This window comes from Protobothrops mucrosquamatus, unplaced genomic scaffold (assembly GCF_001527695.2).
Source record: "Protobothrops mucrosquamatus isolate PMUCROS unplaced genomic scaffold, P.Mucros_1.0 scaffold1815, whole genome shotgun sequence".
NCBI classification, from domain to species: Eukaryota; Metazoa; Chordata; class Lepidosauria; order Squamata; family Viperidae; genus Protobothrops; species Protobothrops mucrosquamatus.
In genome coordinates this window covers 109,834-127,606 of record NW_015387950.1, presented here as the reverse complement: position 1 = coordinate 127,606, position 17,773 = coordinate 109,834, and the positions used below count along the sequence as shown (strand labels likewise).

The 17,773-nt window shown below is 39.2% G+C and overlaps 1 protein-coding gene across 1 annotated transcript in view; it reads left to right on the top strand.

The window, feature by feature from the left end:
* Positions 1 to 404: 404 nt before the first annotated feature.
* The window catches only part of MELK (maternal embryonic leucine zipper kinase), a 32,879-nt gene continuing 15,510 nt past the window's right edge, over positions 405 to 17,773 (top strand). Inside the window, exons 1-7 of the mRNA XM_015823254.1 lie at positions 405 to 468; positions 5,031 to 5,116; positions 6,502 to 6,618; positions 10,318 to 10,461; positions 11,330 to 11,398; positions 12,890 to 12,982; positions 14,928 to 15,026. Coding sequence (XP_015678740.1) covers positions 405 to 468; positions 5,031 to 5,116; positions 6,502 to 6,618; positions 10,318 to 10,461; positions 11,330 to 11,398; positions 12,890 to 12,982; positions 14,928 to 15,026 — 672 coding nt within the window. The remainder of the gene's footprint in view (positions 469 to 5,030; positions 5,117 to 6,501; positions 6,619 to 10,317; positions 10,462 to 11,329; positions 11,399 to 12,889; positions 12,983 to 14,927; positions 15,027 to 17,773) is intronic.

The window sequence follows — 17,773 nt, the reverse complement described above, 5'->3', positions numbered from 1 at the left end:
GGTAGTATAAATATAACATTTCTTCATTTTTTTCTAATCAATACAATCAAAAATCCCCTTTGTTCCAAGCATATTTTCCAGCTCTTGCCCAGATAGATTTTTGCCAGACAAAACGAGCCTCAGATGAAGTGTAAACTAGACTCTCTGAATTAAATCAAGTATGATAAATGGTATATAACCAAGAAGGAGCCTTACGGTAATTATCTGTTCTCTATAACATTACAGAAAACTGCTTTATTCTTTGAATTATGTTACTCTGAGGAGCTTTACAGACACAGATTTAAACGTTTTGAAATATTTATTAGTTGCCTGGTGATAATTTTTTGTTGATGTTGTTGTTAATTCAGCTCATGATTATTTGGTGTTTTGTTGTGTCCTTCCAGAAAACGCTTTTCCATTTCAATATGGCTGTAGATGACTATGAGGAACTTCTCAAATACTATGAAATTCATGAAACTATTGGAACAGGTATGCTCCACAATATTTCAAATAGATGTAGGAAATATACTAATCTCAGACCCATGTATGAATTTCAAAGCAGAACTATTTAAACTTTGCTAGTTTACTATTCTACTTTTTGATCCGAGTTTTCCAATGAAGAATATGTCTCCAATATGTATACATTAAAAACACTTTAGGTGATTATTGCAACGCTTTAGCTTTATTTTCAGATTTAGTGCAGATTCTAGATATATTAGCTTACAAGCTGGCCCTACATTGTTCCATTAAACAAAGCAAACTGGTGATTATTCCTAAGAAAAACATCTATTTCTCTAGTAATACTGCCTAAATCTTCAGTCTTAACATTTTTCAACATTTTCATACATTGATTTCTTTATGGGCATTTATAACATTTCAATTTAAAACCCATAGCCAACCCTTGAGTGCAACGAATGTAGCGAAATTTCATTTTAATGTATGCTGCTTAGTGTACATTTAAAGTGACAATAAAGTTATTATTTTATTTCATCCCAAATCACCTATTTTAATTCTATTCAGTATACTGGAAACACCTTTTTTAGCTCTGTTCGTCCCTAAACTTTTTTTTTATATCCATTCATCAAAAGGTTCCTACATTTTCTCTGTCTTTTAAAAAGATTAACTTGCTCTCTTTGACTAGTCTTTGCAATATATTTTTGCAATATATTTTTGCAATATATTTTTCTGTGTACTCATTTGTTATGTATTTAATTTTCTGCCAGCTGTCAGAACTTATACATTTTGAATACATATCCTCAGAATTATATATACACTTAGGCTCAACATCTTTACAAGAGGGAGGTGATATTTGTCATTTAGGTACAGAGAGAGATTCCCCTACCCCTCCTTTCATGGAGATTGAAAACAAAAATGTTTTATTTCCTTTAAAACAAGGCAGAAATTACTGGATGGAGGCTGGAAACAAGTGGAGTGCAAGATCTTCCCAAACATCTTAGAACCGAAAGCAGTAATCTCAAGAAGAGTTTTGGGAAGACAAGGAATATTAAACAGCAAAGGGAACATCTATTTGAAAAAGCTATTATTTCTCCAGAAATTGGTTATAAGCCTTATGAGGTCTTTATACTTAGAGTTTAGATTCTTTTTTTTTTGCATTGTGCTAAGACTAAGATTCTTTAATTGACTGCATAAATTAGGAAACTGGGTTTTAATGTCAACCTTGACTCATACTTCATGTATGTGACCCAGTATCTAATCTTCGTTTTCTCTCTTATATCAGTTTGCTGTAATTATAATAATAAAGAATCTCTTGTACTTTTAACTGGGATTTTGGGGTGGGGAAATAGTATTTTTAGTAGCTTGGTATTACTTAAGCTACATTCAGGGTATTACAATACAGTCTTAAGGTCTGTTCAGAGTATTGTGTGTTGTATTTTCTTTTTTAATTAAAGATTAGTTAATTGTCTGATAACCTGACTTCAATATTGAATATTTTTAGTTAATATTTCTCCTTTAAAAAAAACCATTTTATTTTATTTATTTTTGTGTAATAAAGTAGAGTGCAAACGTTGTTTTCCCTTTACACACTAGTGCTTGAGAGGACATCAGATGAGGTTCCTCTGGAGCAGGGGTGTCAGACTGGCGACCCCGCAGGCTGGACGCGTCATGAGGAAACCGTGCCCACCCATTGCTGGCAATGGGGGAAAAGCTCCGATACGTCACGCGACGTCGCGGGTTTGACATGTCTGCTCTGGAGGATGGCTTATGGCAGTGGAAACTACCACATCACCAATCTAAAGCAGTAGGCAGATATTTAACAAACTTAACTGGGATTGACAATTTCACCACTAAGCAAAGGAGTTGCTAAGTGGGAAATCACTTGACCGCAACTGTGCCTTCTAGCTGAAAAGAGATAAGACTACTCAGTTTTACACCTTTAACCTTTGTTTCCCTCCTAATCACTCCTCTGCACTTTGGAATGCTCCAGTGCCTGTTTACAGTCTTGTACACACTGTAAACAATGTGATTGCACCCAGCAGCTTATACTATGCAACAGTAGTCTCTTGAAATTGTTTCTTCAATCTCTCCACTCTGGGGGAGGGGTGAGAAAACAAGCAAGTGATTTCTGTAGGCAATCTCTCCTTTGCCTGACCCTTTCCCATTGTCTATGCAACAGCATCACTTGTGAGAACAAGCAGCTTACTTTCTTGAAATCCCCCTCAGATCTCTCTGCTCTGCAGTGGGGGGGAGTGTCAGGCAAAAGAGAGGTTGCTTTTTCCTCTTCTTATCCCCCACCATAGAGCAGACACATTGGAGAGAAAGAGATCTCAAGAGAGTAAGCTGTTTGCTCTTCTACACATTGAAAGCAACATGATTGCGCTGACAGCCTAGGGCTGGGAGCCACAGGCGCACTATACAAACAGCTTACAATACTATCTTGGACATTTTTCTCTAATCTCTCTGCTCTGCAGGAGAGGAGAGCAAGTGATTTCTGTAGCCAGTCGCCCCTTTGCCTGACCCTTTTCCTGCTGCTGGCGGAATCACATTGCTTTCAGTGTGTAGAAGAGCAAACAGTTTACACCATTGAAATATCTTCTCCAATGTTTCTGTTCTGCAAAAGAGGGAGGAAAAAAAACACCACTAGTCAGGTAAAGGACAATGCATACTGACTGTAATAGCGATCATATGACTGAGAGGGCTATAAAGGTCAGTCACAAATTGGCAGTAAAGTTATTTTTTCAGCACCATTGTAAGTTCCATCAATCATTGAAGGAGTGGTTGGTGATCAAGGACTATCAGTAAAGACCCAAACAGCCTCTGGAAGAGGTGATTTGAGACCTCTAGCCTTCTACCTTTCAGACTGCTCTTTTGCTATGTTATACAGTATATTTCTTACAACTTTTTCTGCAGCAAAATTCTCTTAATGTGCATTTTTCCATAGCTTATTTCATTCCCTCAAATGCATTTTTCTAGATTTCCCATTAATGTAACGTCACGGTCTTTAATGACATTCCACAGCATAATTCTTTTAAAAAAATTTCAGCCAGGTTCTGCATTCTCTCTTTTGGAAAACTATTTTCTAATATGATTTTATACATGATTCATACATTTTTCTTCCTGCCATCATTTTGCTTTCATGCCCATTTCTTTCAATTCTTAGTTTTCCATGCCTGGTTTTTGTTTTGTTTTTCCTGAAAATGCACCTGACACCACCAAAAGTGGACTTTCCCATATCTGAAGCCTCTCATAACCATTGGCACCTTCAGTAATTCTCTTTCATCAACAACAATCTTGCTTTTAGGTTTATATTCCTTCTGTTGCTCTGTTTGTATGAATAGGTTTATGGTTAAATCATGATTTTAAAACAGACTTTTTCCTAAGGAAACTCTTATGAGTGACATTATCTATTCCTATCACTGAGAAGGATAATTTTTTCTCCTCAGAATGTTGCGTAATTATCTCCAAGCACATCTCTGGTGCTTTCATTATCACTGTTCACTAGAACATAATGTGCAACTATCGCCCATCTATGGATTCCTACTTTTATGTGCGCCCACAACATCTACATAATCAGTCATATTTTATTGATAAATAGTTCAGTCCTTTCATTCATGAATAAAACTTCACCTTCATTTTCCTGCACTCACAACTCCATCTTATATGATCAGGCTGTCTTCCTTCAGACCTGTTACATCTTCTCCTGAGGGGTCCTTGGTGCTCTCTGAGCTTGGTTGTTTTCTTGCGGACGTTTCATTACCCAAACTAGGTAACACCCTCTCCTTTTTCTTAGTTTCACAGATATTGTGAATGTTTCTGATTTCTTGCTTTCCAAATTCCAAGATGCCTTGGCCTTTCTCAAAGAGTTGAATTTTGTAAGGGCATTCTAGGGACAGCAGTAGCATCACACGGGTAACAGGAATAGAATCCTAAGCATATTACAGGAAGATCTGCTTTGCTATAAGAGTAATCTGTAGATTTAAATATAAGACATTATTATGAAATAGAGCAGTGATGGCAAACCTTTTAGACAACGAGTGCCCCAAAACCACCCCCCGGCTCCACCCCCTGCCACCCACCCCACCCACCACCCCCGCAGGGCCACTTACTGCCTACACAGATCACCCAGACGGCCCTGCAGCTCCCTGGCAGCCATGCCCTCTGCCCGCACCCTGCAGCATCATCTGCATGTGACGGGACTCAAGGGCGGAGTCTTGTCCCGGCTGCCATGTCTTTGGCTATGCTGCTGCGCCTGGGCCACGCCTGGGGGCAACTCTCCGAGGGGGCTGCTGGTGAGGAGGGGGCTGGGCGAGGAGGTGGGGCTGGGGCAACGGCCTGCGTGCCCACAGAGGGCTCTGCGTGCCACCTCTGGCACGCGTGCCATAGGTTCGCCACCACTGAAATAGAGGATATACTAGACATATAGCTGAACAGGTGCTTTAAGAGCTCCTTTGTTAAATAGTTACAAGCTGTCCTTGGAGAAGAGGAGTTTTGACATAACCAATAATTCTAGCTAATAATCACTGTAATCAAGGCAGAATTAAATATAAATGCTAATTATGAATCATGGTGGGCTTTTCTTTTCCTTACTGTAGGTGGCTTTGCAAAAGTTAAACTGGCTCGTCACTTACTTACTGGTGAACAAGTTGCAATAAAAATAATGGACAAGCTGACTTTGGGGGTGAGTTTCCAAGAAAGGAAATATTAGTTTTATATGTAGAAATACTGTTTCTAATCACACAGCTCATTAATTGGAAGTTGTTAAGGTGGTTTTTGGCCTAAATGATTTGGAACCTTAAGGAATTTGGAATATAATAAAATCTCTTGGGCCACATTTTGCATTAACTGAGACCTAACATTTGGCATTTTGTTAATGATATTTAGACAATAATGCTAGTTGGATACCTGCTAATGGTAGAATTGTATGTTGGATACAAAAGACACATTATTATAATCCAAAGGTCAGATTGTGCACCTCTAAAGACTTGATAGACTAGACATCATAATGAGTTTCAGACCAAGGAATTCTTTCTCTGAAAGATGAAATAGGCCGGGAATTCTTATTCCATGGGAAACTGAAGTGGCATCCCCAATCTCTCTTCCTAAATGAAGCTCTGCCTTCAGAAAATATTCTCTCTTTTAGTGTCATCAGACTAAGTATTTCAGAATATTTAGTTCCTTTTGGAAACAAGCTGGTCCCAGCAAGATGTAGAATATTAAAGGTCATGATATTTGAGGAAGATGAGCTAGCTCAGCAAGTTAAATTAAGCCCATGGAGAGTTGTGATCCCAGCCATGAGTATTGTATCTCTGCTTAGCTGCTTTCATTAGGCTAGACTGCCTTTATTTCAGATTTTTCCTTCCTTTTCAATGTTCTCCTTTTTAAAATTCAGTTGTGGCCCAATACACGGTGCTCTTGATAAGGTGCTCTTGAAAGTAATTGTAAGAAACATGGTTTGGGTATCTTGACAGCCAAACCTTGTTCTTGATTTAGACCTTTTCGTCCCTCAGGCCAGCATACGTTAATTCTGAATTGGGGAACGGGGATTGATCAAATGAACCATGGGCAATGTTTCTCATCACCTGCTGTATTTTTTTCCTGAAACCATGCGCCTGAAGAATGGCACACAAATTGCTCAGAATAGCTCCTTTCCCCTTGTCTTGACTTTTACCTTTATGTTGGATTAGACAAGTATTTTTCAAACCTGACAATTTTAAGATGTGTGGACCTCTGCCTGGGGAATTGTGGGAATTGAATTTCACACATTTTAAAGTTGTCAAATTTGAAAAATACTCGGTTAGACAGAGGAAAGATAGATGGGACAAATATCACTAAGTATTTATTTTCTGCAGAGAAATTTTCACTAGAATAAAAACTAAGCAGTGAAAACAGACCTAAAGCTGGGCAGAGATTAAAGAACAAAACAGTTACCTGTTTTGCACATAGAAATATTGGGACACAAAAAGCCAAAAAATAGGGAAAGAAGAAGTAAGCAAACAAATGCTTTCATCTTATTTATTTTGACATAAAATGACCTGGATATGGCATGAATCTTTCATTTGTTAGGATGACTTACCTCGTATAAAAACTGAAATTGAAGCAATGAAGAGCTTAAGCCATCAGAATATCTGCCGTCTGTACCATGTAATTGAGACACCAAAGAAGATCTTTATGGTTTTAGAGGTAAGATATAAAACCTCATACATTTTTACAATTTACATCACAATTCTGTTATACTAGTGGAATTGCTATGGATTCTTGTAGCTGCCTGATATATTTATAAGTTTCTTTAGCAAACGCTGGATTTATACATCCAAATATTTTATAGCAAATAGTAGGTGGCTACTGGACTTCTGGGTAAGGATTAGACATCCTTGCGAGCTTTTTTTTTAGAGCGAAAATGACAAGGTATTGTGTAACATAAAAAAAATTGAAATTGATTTACTTGTTTTGCTGATGAAGATTGAAAAATGAGATTTTATTATTTGCCAGTAGATAAAAGATGAGATATGGGATGGAAAGATTTTGGTTGAAATATTAGTGTTGAGTTACTGAAAATGTTGTACTTGTCTTGATGAATGGGAATTCATTTATTTCTATACTTTTTTTTCTTTTGGTTTTTTCTTTTGTTATAAATATTTTTCCTTTTCTCTTCCCCCTCCCTTTTTCTTTCTTTTTTTTCATTTTCTTTCTCTTTTTAATATTTGCCATAATCATCAAGAGGAATATAACATTAAATGAAAACAGCAACTAATGGTATAAAGATATAGTTGTGAATGATTTTTCCATTTACAGTTACGAAAAATTTAAAATGGATAAAAAGATGTATGTTGTGGAGCAAAATAAGAATTTGAAGTGTACTTCTGTACCGATGATGAATGTGTAATTGCTAACATGTATAAACTTACGCTAAAGTTTGAAATGGAAGAACTGGGCAATGTACGATACATTGCATGATAAATGTGTCATACAATGTATGATAGTGACTAAAAAATTTGGTTATAAGGGGTCCTTGGTGCTCTCTGAGCTTACTTATTTTCTTGAAGGTGTTTGATTACACTAACTAGGTAACATCATCTGCGCTAGTTTTGGTTATAATATACAGGTGGGTCAATGGGGAAATACTGTATGTGGTCAAAAGAGTTAAAATTTATATTATTGTCAGGCACAAGCAATAGATCAACATGTGAAGAGTTCAAGTTGATTACTTTATTGCAATTGTACTTATAATGCAGGAATCTCCCCAGATTCTTGCCTTCTCTGGGAACAGATACTGTAGATAAGATTCTATGGAGCTTGTGCGGGGGGGGGGGGGGGGGGGGAATCAGTCCTGAAACTTTTGCGGCTGTGCAATGATTTAAGGCTAACTCCCCACTTGATTCCTCCTCTTTGCCTGGCTGAGCACTTCTTTATGACAGGGGTGTTAAACTGCCAGCCTGCGGGCTGGATGCGTCATAAAGAAACTGCGCCCACCCCATTGCCGGCAATGAGGAAAAAGTTCTGATACGTCACGTGATGTCACGTGGTGTCACGAGTTTGACATGTCTGCTTTATGATATTAAAGAGAAATTTTATAAAATGATGTATCGTTGGTACATGATGCCACAGAATTTATCTAGAATGTATAAAGACATTCCAAATGTACTGCATGTTAGAAATGTGAAAAACATGAAGAAACATTTTTTAATTCAAATATAGATGATTTTAAAGATTAATATTCAACTGAAGCCAGAGCTTTTGCTTTTAGGACTGATGGATGATACACAGTTTGAAAAGGGTCATGGAAAATTATTTCATTACATGATTACTGCAGTGATATTATTATAAGCACAAACATAGAAAGATCTTAATAATAATCCTAGGGGGGTTTGATTAAAATTATATGTATAACTGCCAAGAGGAAGATTAAAGTCCCTTCTTTATATATATTTTTCCTTTTTTGTTATTTTATTTTATTATTTTTTTCTTTATTCTTTTTGTTTTTTTCTTTTTCACATCTATATTTTTACTTTGAATCAATTTCCCATTATATATATATAAAATCTTGTAATAAAAATTATTTTTAAAAAACCAAATAGGTTAACAAACCTCTAATGTTTTCTTCTTGGCTTTTTTTTTAGAATGTATATTTGTTTTAAGTCAATTGTAGGATTCTTACTATAGTGTTTTAAACATATTCTGAATCTACAGATCAGCAGCATAGTTGAAAGGGACCCTAGGAGCTGTTAAAAATGTGGTTTTGATGGGATTTTTAAAAATCTGTCATCAGATAGTTTGCTCTGGTAAAAAGATACCCTATTTTTTCTTTTTTTAATAAAACATATTGTAAATTTCAATAATACTATTGGAGTAATTTTTACAAAGGTAATATCTGCAGTATTTTGAAGAGATTGAATTTAACAAATTTATACATGTTTCCCTGGCAAATATAGAAGTGGATTGGGGTTCCCTACTTCTTACTTTTCAGGAGAGTCTAAGGCCCTTGGATTCCATGGTGGTTTCCTATCCCTGTTCCTAACCAAACGATCTAGCACTTTTTGCAAGTCCAGCTAGGTTAAAACCAAAATGAATAAGGGAGCAGGAATTACTAATATCATTATACATTGAATTTATTATCTGATCTTTCCTCTGAGAGCCAGGTCAGGTGGAATTTGAACCTTGGATATCTTAGTCTTCAGTCTAACACTTACACCATTGTGATAAATTATCTTACCAAAGAACCCAACTGCTAAGTTGAAGGAAGAATGTGGATGTACTCTAATTTTTCCCCTTCAATAGGCATCTGTTGTTGCTGGGGAAGAGAGAACAGAAACTTACCTTTTGTTGTTAAAATTTTCAGATGTTTGAAAAGTTGTTTGTCTTCATGCTTAAATTCTGTGCTGCTCAAACAACATAACAGAATGCAGAGTTGGAAGGGACCTTGGAGGTCTTCTAGTCCAACTCCCTGCTCAAACAGGAAACCGATACTATTTCAGACAAAATGGTTGTCCAATCTTTTCTTAAAAATCTCCACAACTCGGAGCACCCACAACTTCTGGAGTCAAGTCATTCCACTGATTAATTGTTCTGTCAGGAAATGTTTCCTTAGTTCTAGGCTGGTTTATACGTGGATGAAGAAAGAAAGCAAAGAATCTATCTCAGTGATGGTGAACCTTTTAGAGACCGAGTGCCCAAACTGCAACCCAAAACCCACTTACGTATCGTCGGGTGCCAGGTGGGTGTGGCCCATTGGCTGGGTGTGGCCCATTGGCTGGGCATGGCTGCGGTGGTAACGGCAGACTAGGTGGAACTAAAAAGTTCAATCAATCAATTCCAACTTTGCGAGATCTTTTTTTTCCCCACAAGTTGAAATTGATTGAATCTTTTTTTTTTTTTTTGCACATGGCGTCGGAGACCTAAAGCAAAACGGTTTTATAAAACCCAGCTGAAGGCCTAGGACTGGGGCGACGGCGCGCGTGCCCACAGAGAGGGCTCTGCGTGCTGCCTCTGGCACCCGTGTCATAGGTTCGCCACCACGGATCTATCGGATTTTGCCCTCCATGGAGTTCCCTGGATAGGATTACTCTATCTCTTTCATTGAACAGGAGTGATATGCTTTTGGCTCTGGGCATGTCCACCATTCATATCAGTTTCACATGCCAATAACATATAAACCTTGACAAATTAATAAGTGGGCTGCATCTCTCAGCTGTCTACCCGACCTTGGAAAAGAGGTTCTATTAAATGCTGATTGTTTTTCCTGTCTTAAATGTTTTTGGGAGAGCTAGTAACCTTTCTTTTGTTTCATTTCGTGTTGTTGTTGAGGTTTTGTTTTGTTTTTGTTTTGTAATTCCAAGCTAGCCAATTTTTCCCAAACATGAATGCTTCTTTCCTCCTCTGCAGTACTGCCCTGGGGGAGAGCTCTTTGATTACATAATTGCAAAGGACCGCTTAGCTGAAGATGAAGCCCGCGTCTTTTTTCGTCAGATTGTAGCTGCAATTGCCTACGTACACAGCCAGGGATACGCTCACAGGGACCTCAAGCCAGTAAGTGTAGACAGCCGACTGTTCCTGGAATAATAAGCCAAATCTACGTTGGCGCCCAGATGGTCTTCACTGCTGGCTGCTGCTTTTATTTCTGTCAGCCTGCAGCCAAAGAACTACATGACAGATTCAAGCCCGTTTATAAAAAGCCTCACTGCCATCACATCTGTTGCTCCTGGGCTGCAGTGGAAATCACAAAATGCCTTCTGAGTTCAAAGCTCTCTGATCTGCCACCTCTGGGCCTCCAAGTTTGACTGCCTAGTCTTTCTTATTAAACTTCCAGCTTTTCCTTGGCTCCTCTCTTGCCTGCACTTCTCCATGCCCATTCCTCTTCCTTGTCTGCTTCTTTTACTTTCGCTTAGAGCCTAAAAATCTTTTCTCACTTTTTAAACTAGCCCTCTTTTTGCCTTGGTACATTGTCTTCTCTGCACGCTTCAAACTTTTATTTAATTTCCTCTTCTGTTGTTTCCCCAGTCCAGTGTCTGCTTTGTTGTCTCTCCCTAGAGCAGTTTCTCAACCTTAGCAGCTTCAAGGTGTGCAGACTTCAAATCCCAGAATTTCAGTTCTGAGAGTTGGAGTCCACACATCTTAAAGTCGCCAAGGTTGAGAAGCACTGCCCTAGAGAAAGACTCATATTTTCTAGACTTCTGATCTTCCAAGACCTCTTCCTATATCTTTACGTTCTCTTTTTACAAGGTCTCAAATTTTGGCTAAGCCAGCTATTCAGGGTTTGTTTCTATACAGTAGGTGTGCATTTGATTGAATTGAAGCCGGAGGCTTCCATGGAAGGAGCTAACTTTATTGCCCGTAGAATTGCTCTTCTGCTATGCTTCATTGTACTTGTTCTAATCTGTCATTGTTCTTCTTTTAGGAAAACCTGTTGATTGATGCTGAGCATAATTTGAAGTTGATAGACTTTGGGCTCTGTGCAAAACCAAGGGTGAGTGTAATTTTAATTTTGCTAGAGTTTCTTTGCCCAAAAAAAATAAAAAAGCATCAGACAATATTAGTCTGAATAAGGAGAGAAATTGTCTGCAATTTCATCTGCAAACAAATCATACATGCTCATATGTTCTGTTTGGATTCTTCTGTCAAGCCTCGAAGAATACCTTTGCTGTGGCATCCATTACTGCTTCTTAGCTTGCCTACATGTTCTGGGGGAGGGGAGGGAAGAATGCAGTGCAGGCTTCAGACATCGGGCTGCCAATGTGAGAATCAAGATCACTCAAGAATTGTTTACTGAGAACTAAAACACTCTCTCATAATAATTGTCTGACACTTCATTGGACAATGTGACCTGCACTGTTAGGGGGGAGGGAGACGCTATGCTTTTAATATACTGATTTTGGCACCAATTAACCAGAGATGGTTTTCCTTTCATCTGTGCCGAAATGATGTGCTCAATAAAGTTTTGCATTAGAGATTGGATCGTCTCAGCTATGCTTACTTTGTTGGGTTCGTCAGTCGGAACCTTGACATCTTCTTTCCATCATAGCACTCCCACTAATGTCCTCTTGGAGGTCAATCATCTGTGTGACAGAATTTTAGTCTTAGTTTCAACAGAGAATGAGTTTGGCATAATGGTTTAAGGCGCCAGGATAGAAACTCTACAACCGTGAGTTCTAGTCCTGCTTTAGGCACAAAGCCAGCTGGGTGACCTTGGGCCAGTCACTTTTTCTCAACCCCCGGAAGCAGGCAAAGGTCATACTACTAAATCTTGCCAGGAAAACTGCAAGGGTTTTTCCAAGCAGGGGCCAGCACTGATTTGAAGGCAAAAATAAAAATAAAAATTAAACAACTGATCAAATGCCTAATAGCACAATACAATATTGGTTTAGAATATCTGGATCTTGATCTCAATCTTCCAAAGCTTTTTTTTCTTCCTTACAGTTTAAATATATGGTTAAAAAAAAGGCCACAGGGTAGTTATAGAAAACAAAATAAAAACAAATTTCTACCACAATTTCAGTCATACCCACATCTTCTTTTTACTCAAATGTAATAAGCATCTTTTTTAAGAAAAAAAACTTGTATTGTTTTCTTATGATGGAATCTTTTCTCCATTTTGAATGCACAAAGTTCAGCGGCATCTAAAACCCCAACTTGCACAAGCACTAGCTTCTCATTAGCTGAATTTTGGGTTGCATTAAGCACAGCATGGTCTCAATTTACAATTTGAGTCAAAAATGCCATTATTCAAACGCCCACTAAAAGCAACCTGCTTTTATACCCACGTGCATGCCAGATAAAGACAGCAAACAGACTAAAGATAAATTGTGTGGAGAAGTCTAAGTGTGAGAAGTCACTCTGTTTTTCTCTTAGGAGCTCCGGTGTTTAAGCTGGCAAGATCTACTAAATTCAGTTTTCCTACAGAGGTGAAGTGCCCGTTCTGTGTTGCGGATTTTGCTTATTCTTTTTGTTCCTTTTGTAGGGGGGTCTGGATTACCATCTGAACACATGCTGTGGAAGCCCTGCCTATGCAGCACCAGAGTTAATTCAGGGCAAAGCTTATATTGGCTCAGAGGTATTGTCATAGGGCCTGTGGCCTCTAATTTTTATCAGCCTCTCAACTGCACTCTTTCAGATTTTCCTCCCAATGGTACCACTGTATAAATCTAACAATATATACGTTTTAAAAAGGGATAATCTCAGAAAGCCATGATTATGTAGAGATAGGGTGCTTGTTTCCCACCCCCCTACCCCCAAATCTTTTCTTTGGTTACTGGTCACCCTTTTCTGTGCTGCAGCTTTTCTCCCTGTCTTCTCTCCTTCAATTGGGACCAGAATTGCTCAGCAAGGGGGTTAAATGAGTCACGCTCAGTTTTGCGACCCCGGTTGTTAAGAGAATTACTGCAGTTAAGTGAATCACGCTGTCATTTAGCAAATCCATTCTCTTCCCCCCCCCCCCCCCGCCTGTGACTTTGTTTGTTGGAAATCAGCTGGGAAGGTCACAAACGACAATTACATGACTCCAGGATGTTGCAACCATCACAAATATATGCTAGTTGCCAAGTGCCTGAATTTTGATCACTTGACCGTGGGGATGCTGCAACAGTCATAAGTGCAAGGACCTCTTGTAACTCCCTTTTTTCAGTGCCATTGTAACTTCAAGTGGCCTCTAAATGAATAGTTTGTAATTTGAGGACTACCTGTACTGGAGAGGAGGCCTGACTCAGTTGCCTTCCCGAAGACCTGAAAGCTGCCCAGCCCCAATGCTCTTTCCTCTGCATTGATCAAACCCGTATCTGAAATGCGTCACGAAGAATTTTTAAAAAGCGGCCGTTTCTTCCATTGACTGGAAAAGAGAGATTTTTTTTTCTTTATGCTAAAAGTGCATATTCTTGTATAATTTCATTGCTTCCATTTTAGAGATGGAGCTGCTTATATTTTAAAATGCAAGTGTATGTCTATTTACGAAATCATGGCAGACCGCGCTTTTCTTTAGGTTCTCTGCATGCTGTGTGCTAGATCTCTACTGTGATGGCATACATAGCTGATAATACTGCAGAGTGCTGTGCAAAATCCATCAGGTCTGGAGAGGCTTGGTAGACAACTAGAAGGGTGTGGGTGGTGTAAATTAGCTGGAGTGATAGAATTCCTGGTCCTAGAAGACACTTGCAGTTAATGGATTCAGAAATGGATTGGATTCAATCCAAATCTTTGCCTCGTTCTCCTACGTTGTCCTGAAATTAAAAATTCCCTTTGAGAGCATATGTAAACCTATCAGAAGAGATCCTCCAGTGCTGAATGGATGTGGAGCCCTCCGGGTTGTTGCAACTGAGGATGGCCACTTCTTCCCCACACTACAGTGGCCGTGTGCCTGAGCCCTCTGAGGGTCTTCCTTCTCCAGCTTTTCCTAAAGAGGAGAAAGGAAACTGGCAGAGCTGGGAGTGGTTCTGCTGCTGCTGACTGAGGTGATGTCTGACTTGGGACATCAAGTCAGCAGAGGTGATATGGCTGCATTAGCCCTTCCCTCACTTTTTCTTTACCGACTGCTTCTCTTGCCTGTGTCCTTGCCCACAGTTGTGATTTTGGAGCCCTTTGGAAACTAGAGAGAAAGGCTGAGGTTTGCTGCTTCCCTTTCAAGAATGTGTTGTTTCCCTTCAACATAACTTTTAGCCTTGTTTCCATGCTGATACTATCAACTGTGAACTGCAGACAAAAAAAAACCTGCTTTTCAATGCGGAGCTTCTATGACACTTTTCAAAAAATGGCAATCATCCACCTCTCTCCAACTCCCAACACTAGAGTCTTCCTGTTCACTGGGATGACATGCTCGACATCTTAAATATAGGGCACAGAATTGTTCAACCTTGAGGGCTTAGCAGCCCATTAAGCTTCACAAGATTTTAGCCAGTTTGTTTTTCCAGGTTCCCGGTTGAAAATGACCTGAAAGTTCTCAAAGCTGTTTCACAATTTAGTGGAATGTGATGTTGCCGTGCCTTACCTTTTTTATCACTCTATCTCAGGCAGATATCTGGAGCATGGGTGTCCTTTTGTATGCTCTCCTTTGTGGATTTCTACCATTTGACGATGATAACATGATGGCGCTCTACAAGAAAATTGTGGTACGTATCCCATTTTCAGAATCCAGGGCTTTCTGTTTAAACACAGATTTATGGAGTTTTTGTGGGAGAGATCTGTTTCCAAAAGGAGAATTCTGGGCATCTTTGTACTTGCTTACAAAAAGTTGCTTGGAAGCTCCAGAGTGGAATCATCGTACAACTAAAATGCTAGCGTTATCTTACTACTCCAAGGTCGTAATAATATTTTAACACAAGAAGTTCAAATGATCTGTCTCCTCTTCTCTCTCCTCATGGTGAGAGGTTAGGGTTATAAACACCCACATAATCAAATTTGCTCTGGACAATTTCTTCTCTTGCACCCTGGTCTGGTGTGTAATTCCATCTTTTTCCTGGTAATATTTTCTTGCCTTTTCAGGGGGGTATCGAGAAATGGGAAGATTATGGAATGAAATGAAGGGTACTAGCCTCCTGTAGAGTGGAAAACCTGGTTATTTCTAGACACTGCAGGGTTTTTCTTTAACCTGTCTCTTTTCCTATCCCCCAGCTGCCTGTAGGAAGCAAAAATATCCTGGGAAAACAAGAAAAGCTCAGTATTAAAAGACGTTAGATTGGGTAGCACGCTGAATATCAGTTGGGATCAATTTTGGGGAGGAAAAGATGCTGAAATGCATGCAGATTCAACCACTTAAAAATGAAGCAGCTGTGACTGTGGGTTCAATTCATATGCCTTGCATGTCTCTTCATTTGCTGTACATCCTGTGATCCATGTATGCAGTTGCCTGGATGCTTCGGTTAGTAGTTTCAGCTTCAGCCGAACAATCAGAGTTCCAGCCGGTGTAGTCATGTATAGCAGAGGTCCCCAACCTTTTGGGCACCAGGGACCAGTCCCGTGGAGAGAGGTTTTTCCACGGACCGGAGGGTGGTGGTTTTGTGTGCTGCCTGCATCTTGCGGATGGGGCTTTGTTTGTGCGGACCGGTTGCCAGCATGCGGCAGCCCGGTACTGGCCCACAGACCGGGGGTTGGGAACCCCTGATGTATAGTAGTAACATTATCTGGAGTATTCTTTGTGTTGTTCCTCAATACGTCCCTTCGGTGGGCAGATCACATGCTGTGGATGCCGATAGTGTCCAGTTCTCTCCCAGAATCATTTGTAATATAGGTAGTCCTTGACTTACAACAGTTCGTTTAGTGACTGTTTGAAGTTACAACGGCACTGATAAAAATGAACTCATGGCCGTTTTTCACACTTACGACTGTTACAGCATCCCCATGGTCACGTGATCAAAAGTCGGACTTTTGACAGCTGACTCGTGTTTATGACAGTTGCCGTGTCCCAGGGTCATGTGATCACCTTTTGCGATATTCTGACAAGCAAAGGCAGTAGGGAAGCCAGAGTCACTTAACAACTGTGTTACTAATTTAACAACTGCAGTTATTTACTTAACAACTGTAGCAAGAAAGGTTGTAAAATGGGGCAAAACTCACTCAACAACCGCCTTGCCTTAGCAATAGAAATTTTGGGCTCCATTGTGATGATAAGCCAAGGCCTACCTATATATGGAAGACCTCAGACTACAGGTAGTCCTCGAATTATGACTACAATTGAGCTCAAAATTTTGGTTGCTAAGCAAGGCGGTTGTTAAGTGAATTTTGCCCCGCTTTACAACCTTTTTGCCAAGTGAATCACTGCAGTTGTTAATGGAATCATGCGGTCATTAAGCGAATCTGGCTTCCCTCAGGGCCTTTGCCTGTCAGAAGCTACCTGGGAAAGTTACAAATGGTGATCACCTGACCTTGGGACAGTATAATGTAATAAATACATACCAGTTGCCAAGCTCCAGAATTTTGATTATGTGACCATGGGGATGCTGCAACAGTTGTAAGAAAACTGGTCATAAGTCCCTTTTTTCAGTGCCACTGTAACTTTGAACTGTACCTAAACAAATGGTTGTAAGTCAAGGACTAGCTGTAGCTTCCTGGGGCTTACTGTGTTCAATAACCCCCAATTACTGAATTGATACATTCAGCATATGCTTTAGTATAAACATCTGCTTCACAAGAATGGTGACTGGATTTGTATACGATGCTAAACCAAAACAACAAAAGCATATTAAGACTTAACATAGCCAGGGGTTGCAATAGGAAGGCTGTGTTAGTCTATGGCAGCCAACGATCGAGAGAGTCTGATTGACAAGTTTTATGAAAAGGCCTAAGCTTTTGTGAAATTATCTGCTTATGCCTTTTAGTAAAATGTATTAGTCTGAAAAAGATGTTACGAGATTCTTTTTGACTCATAGCTAGATAGCATCATATATGTTGTAGTATAAGAAATATCCCAGGTTCTGAGATTTATGTCAACGTGTTCTCCACATATCGGACCCAGATCTGCTCATACTTAAGCACTAACTAACTCAAAAGTACAGCAGCCTTGTCCATCTTAACTATTTTGGATGGCAAGCGAAAAAGAGAATTCTTATGGTAATAAAAAAGACAACAATGAGTTCAAAACAGCAAAAATCCTTTTCTATATCATGCTAAATACACTTGTGGAAGATCCTGGAGAAATAAAATTTGATTATAATTTTACAGAAGCCAAAATATAATATTTTTTCTGTTCTCATAAACTGTTGACAGTCTAAACCAATAAAAAGAAACAAATGGAGGTGTATTATGGATGTTCAGTAAATTAATGGGAAAACTTCACAGTTAAATTTTCTGTGTTTTTTTTAAATGTAGCCACCTTTCATCTTTCAAAATACAGACTGCATTGTATCATTAACTTCTGTTA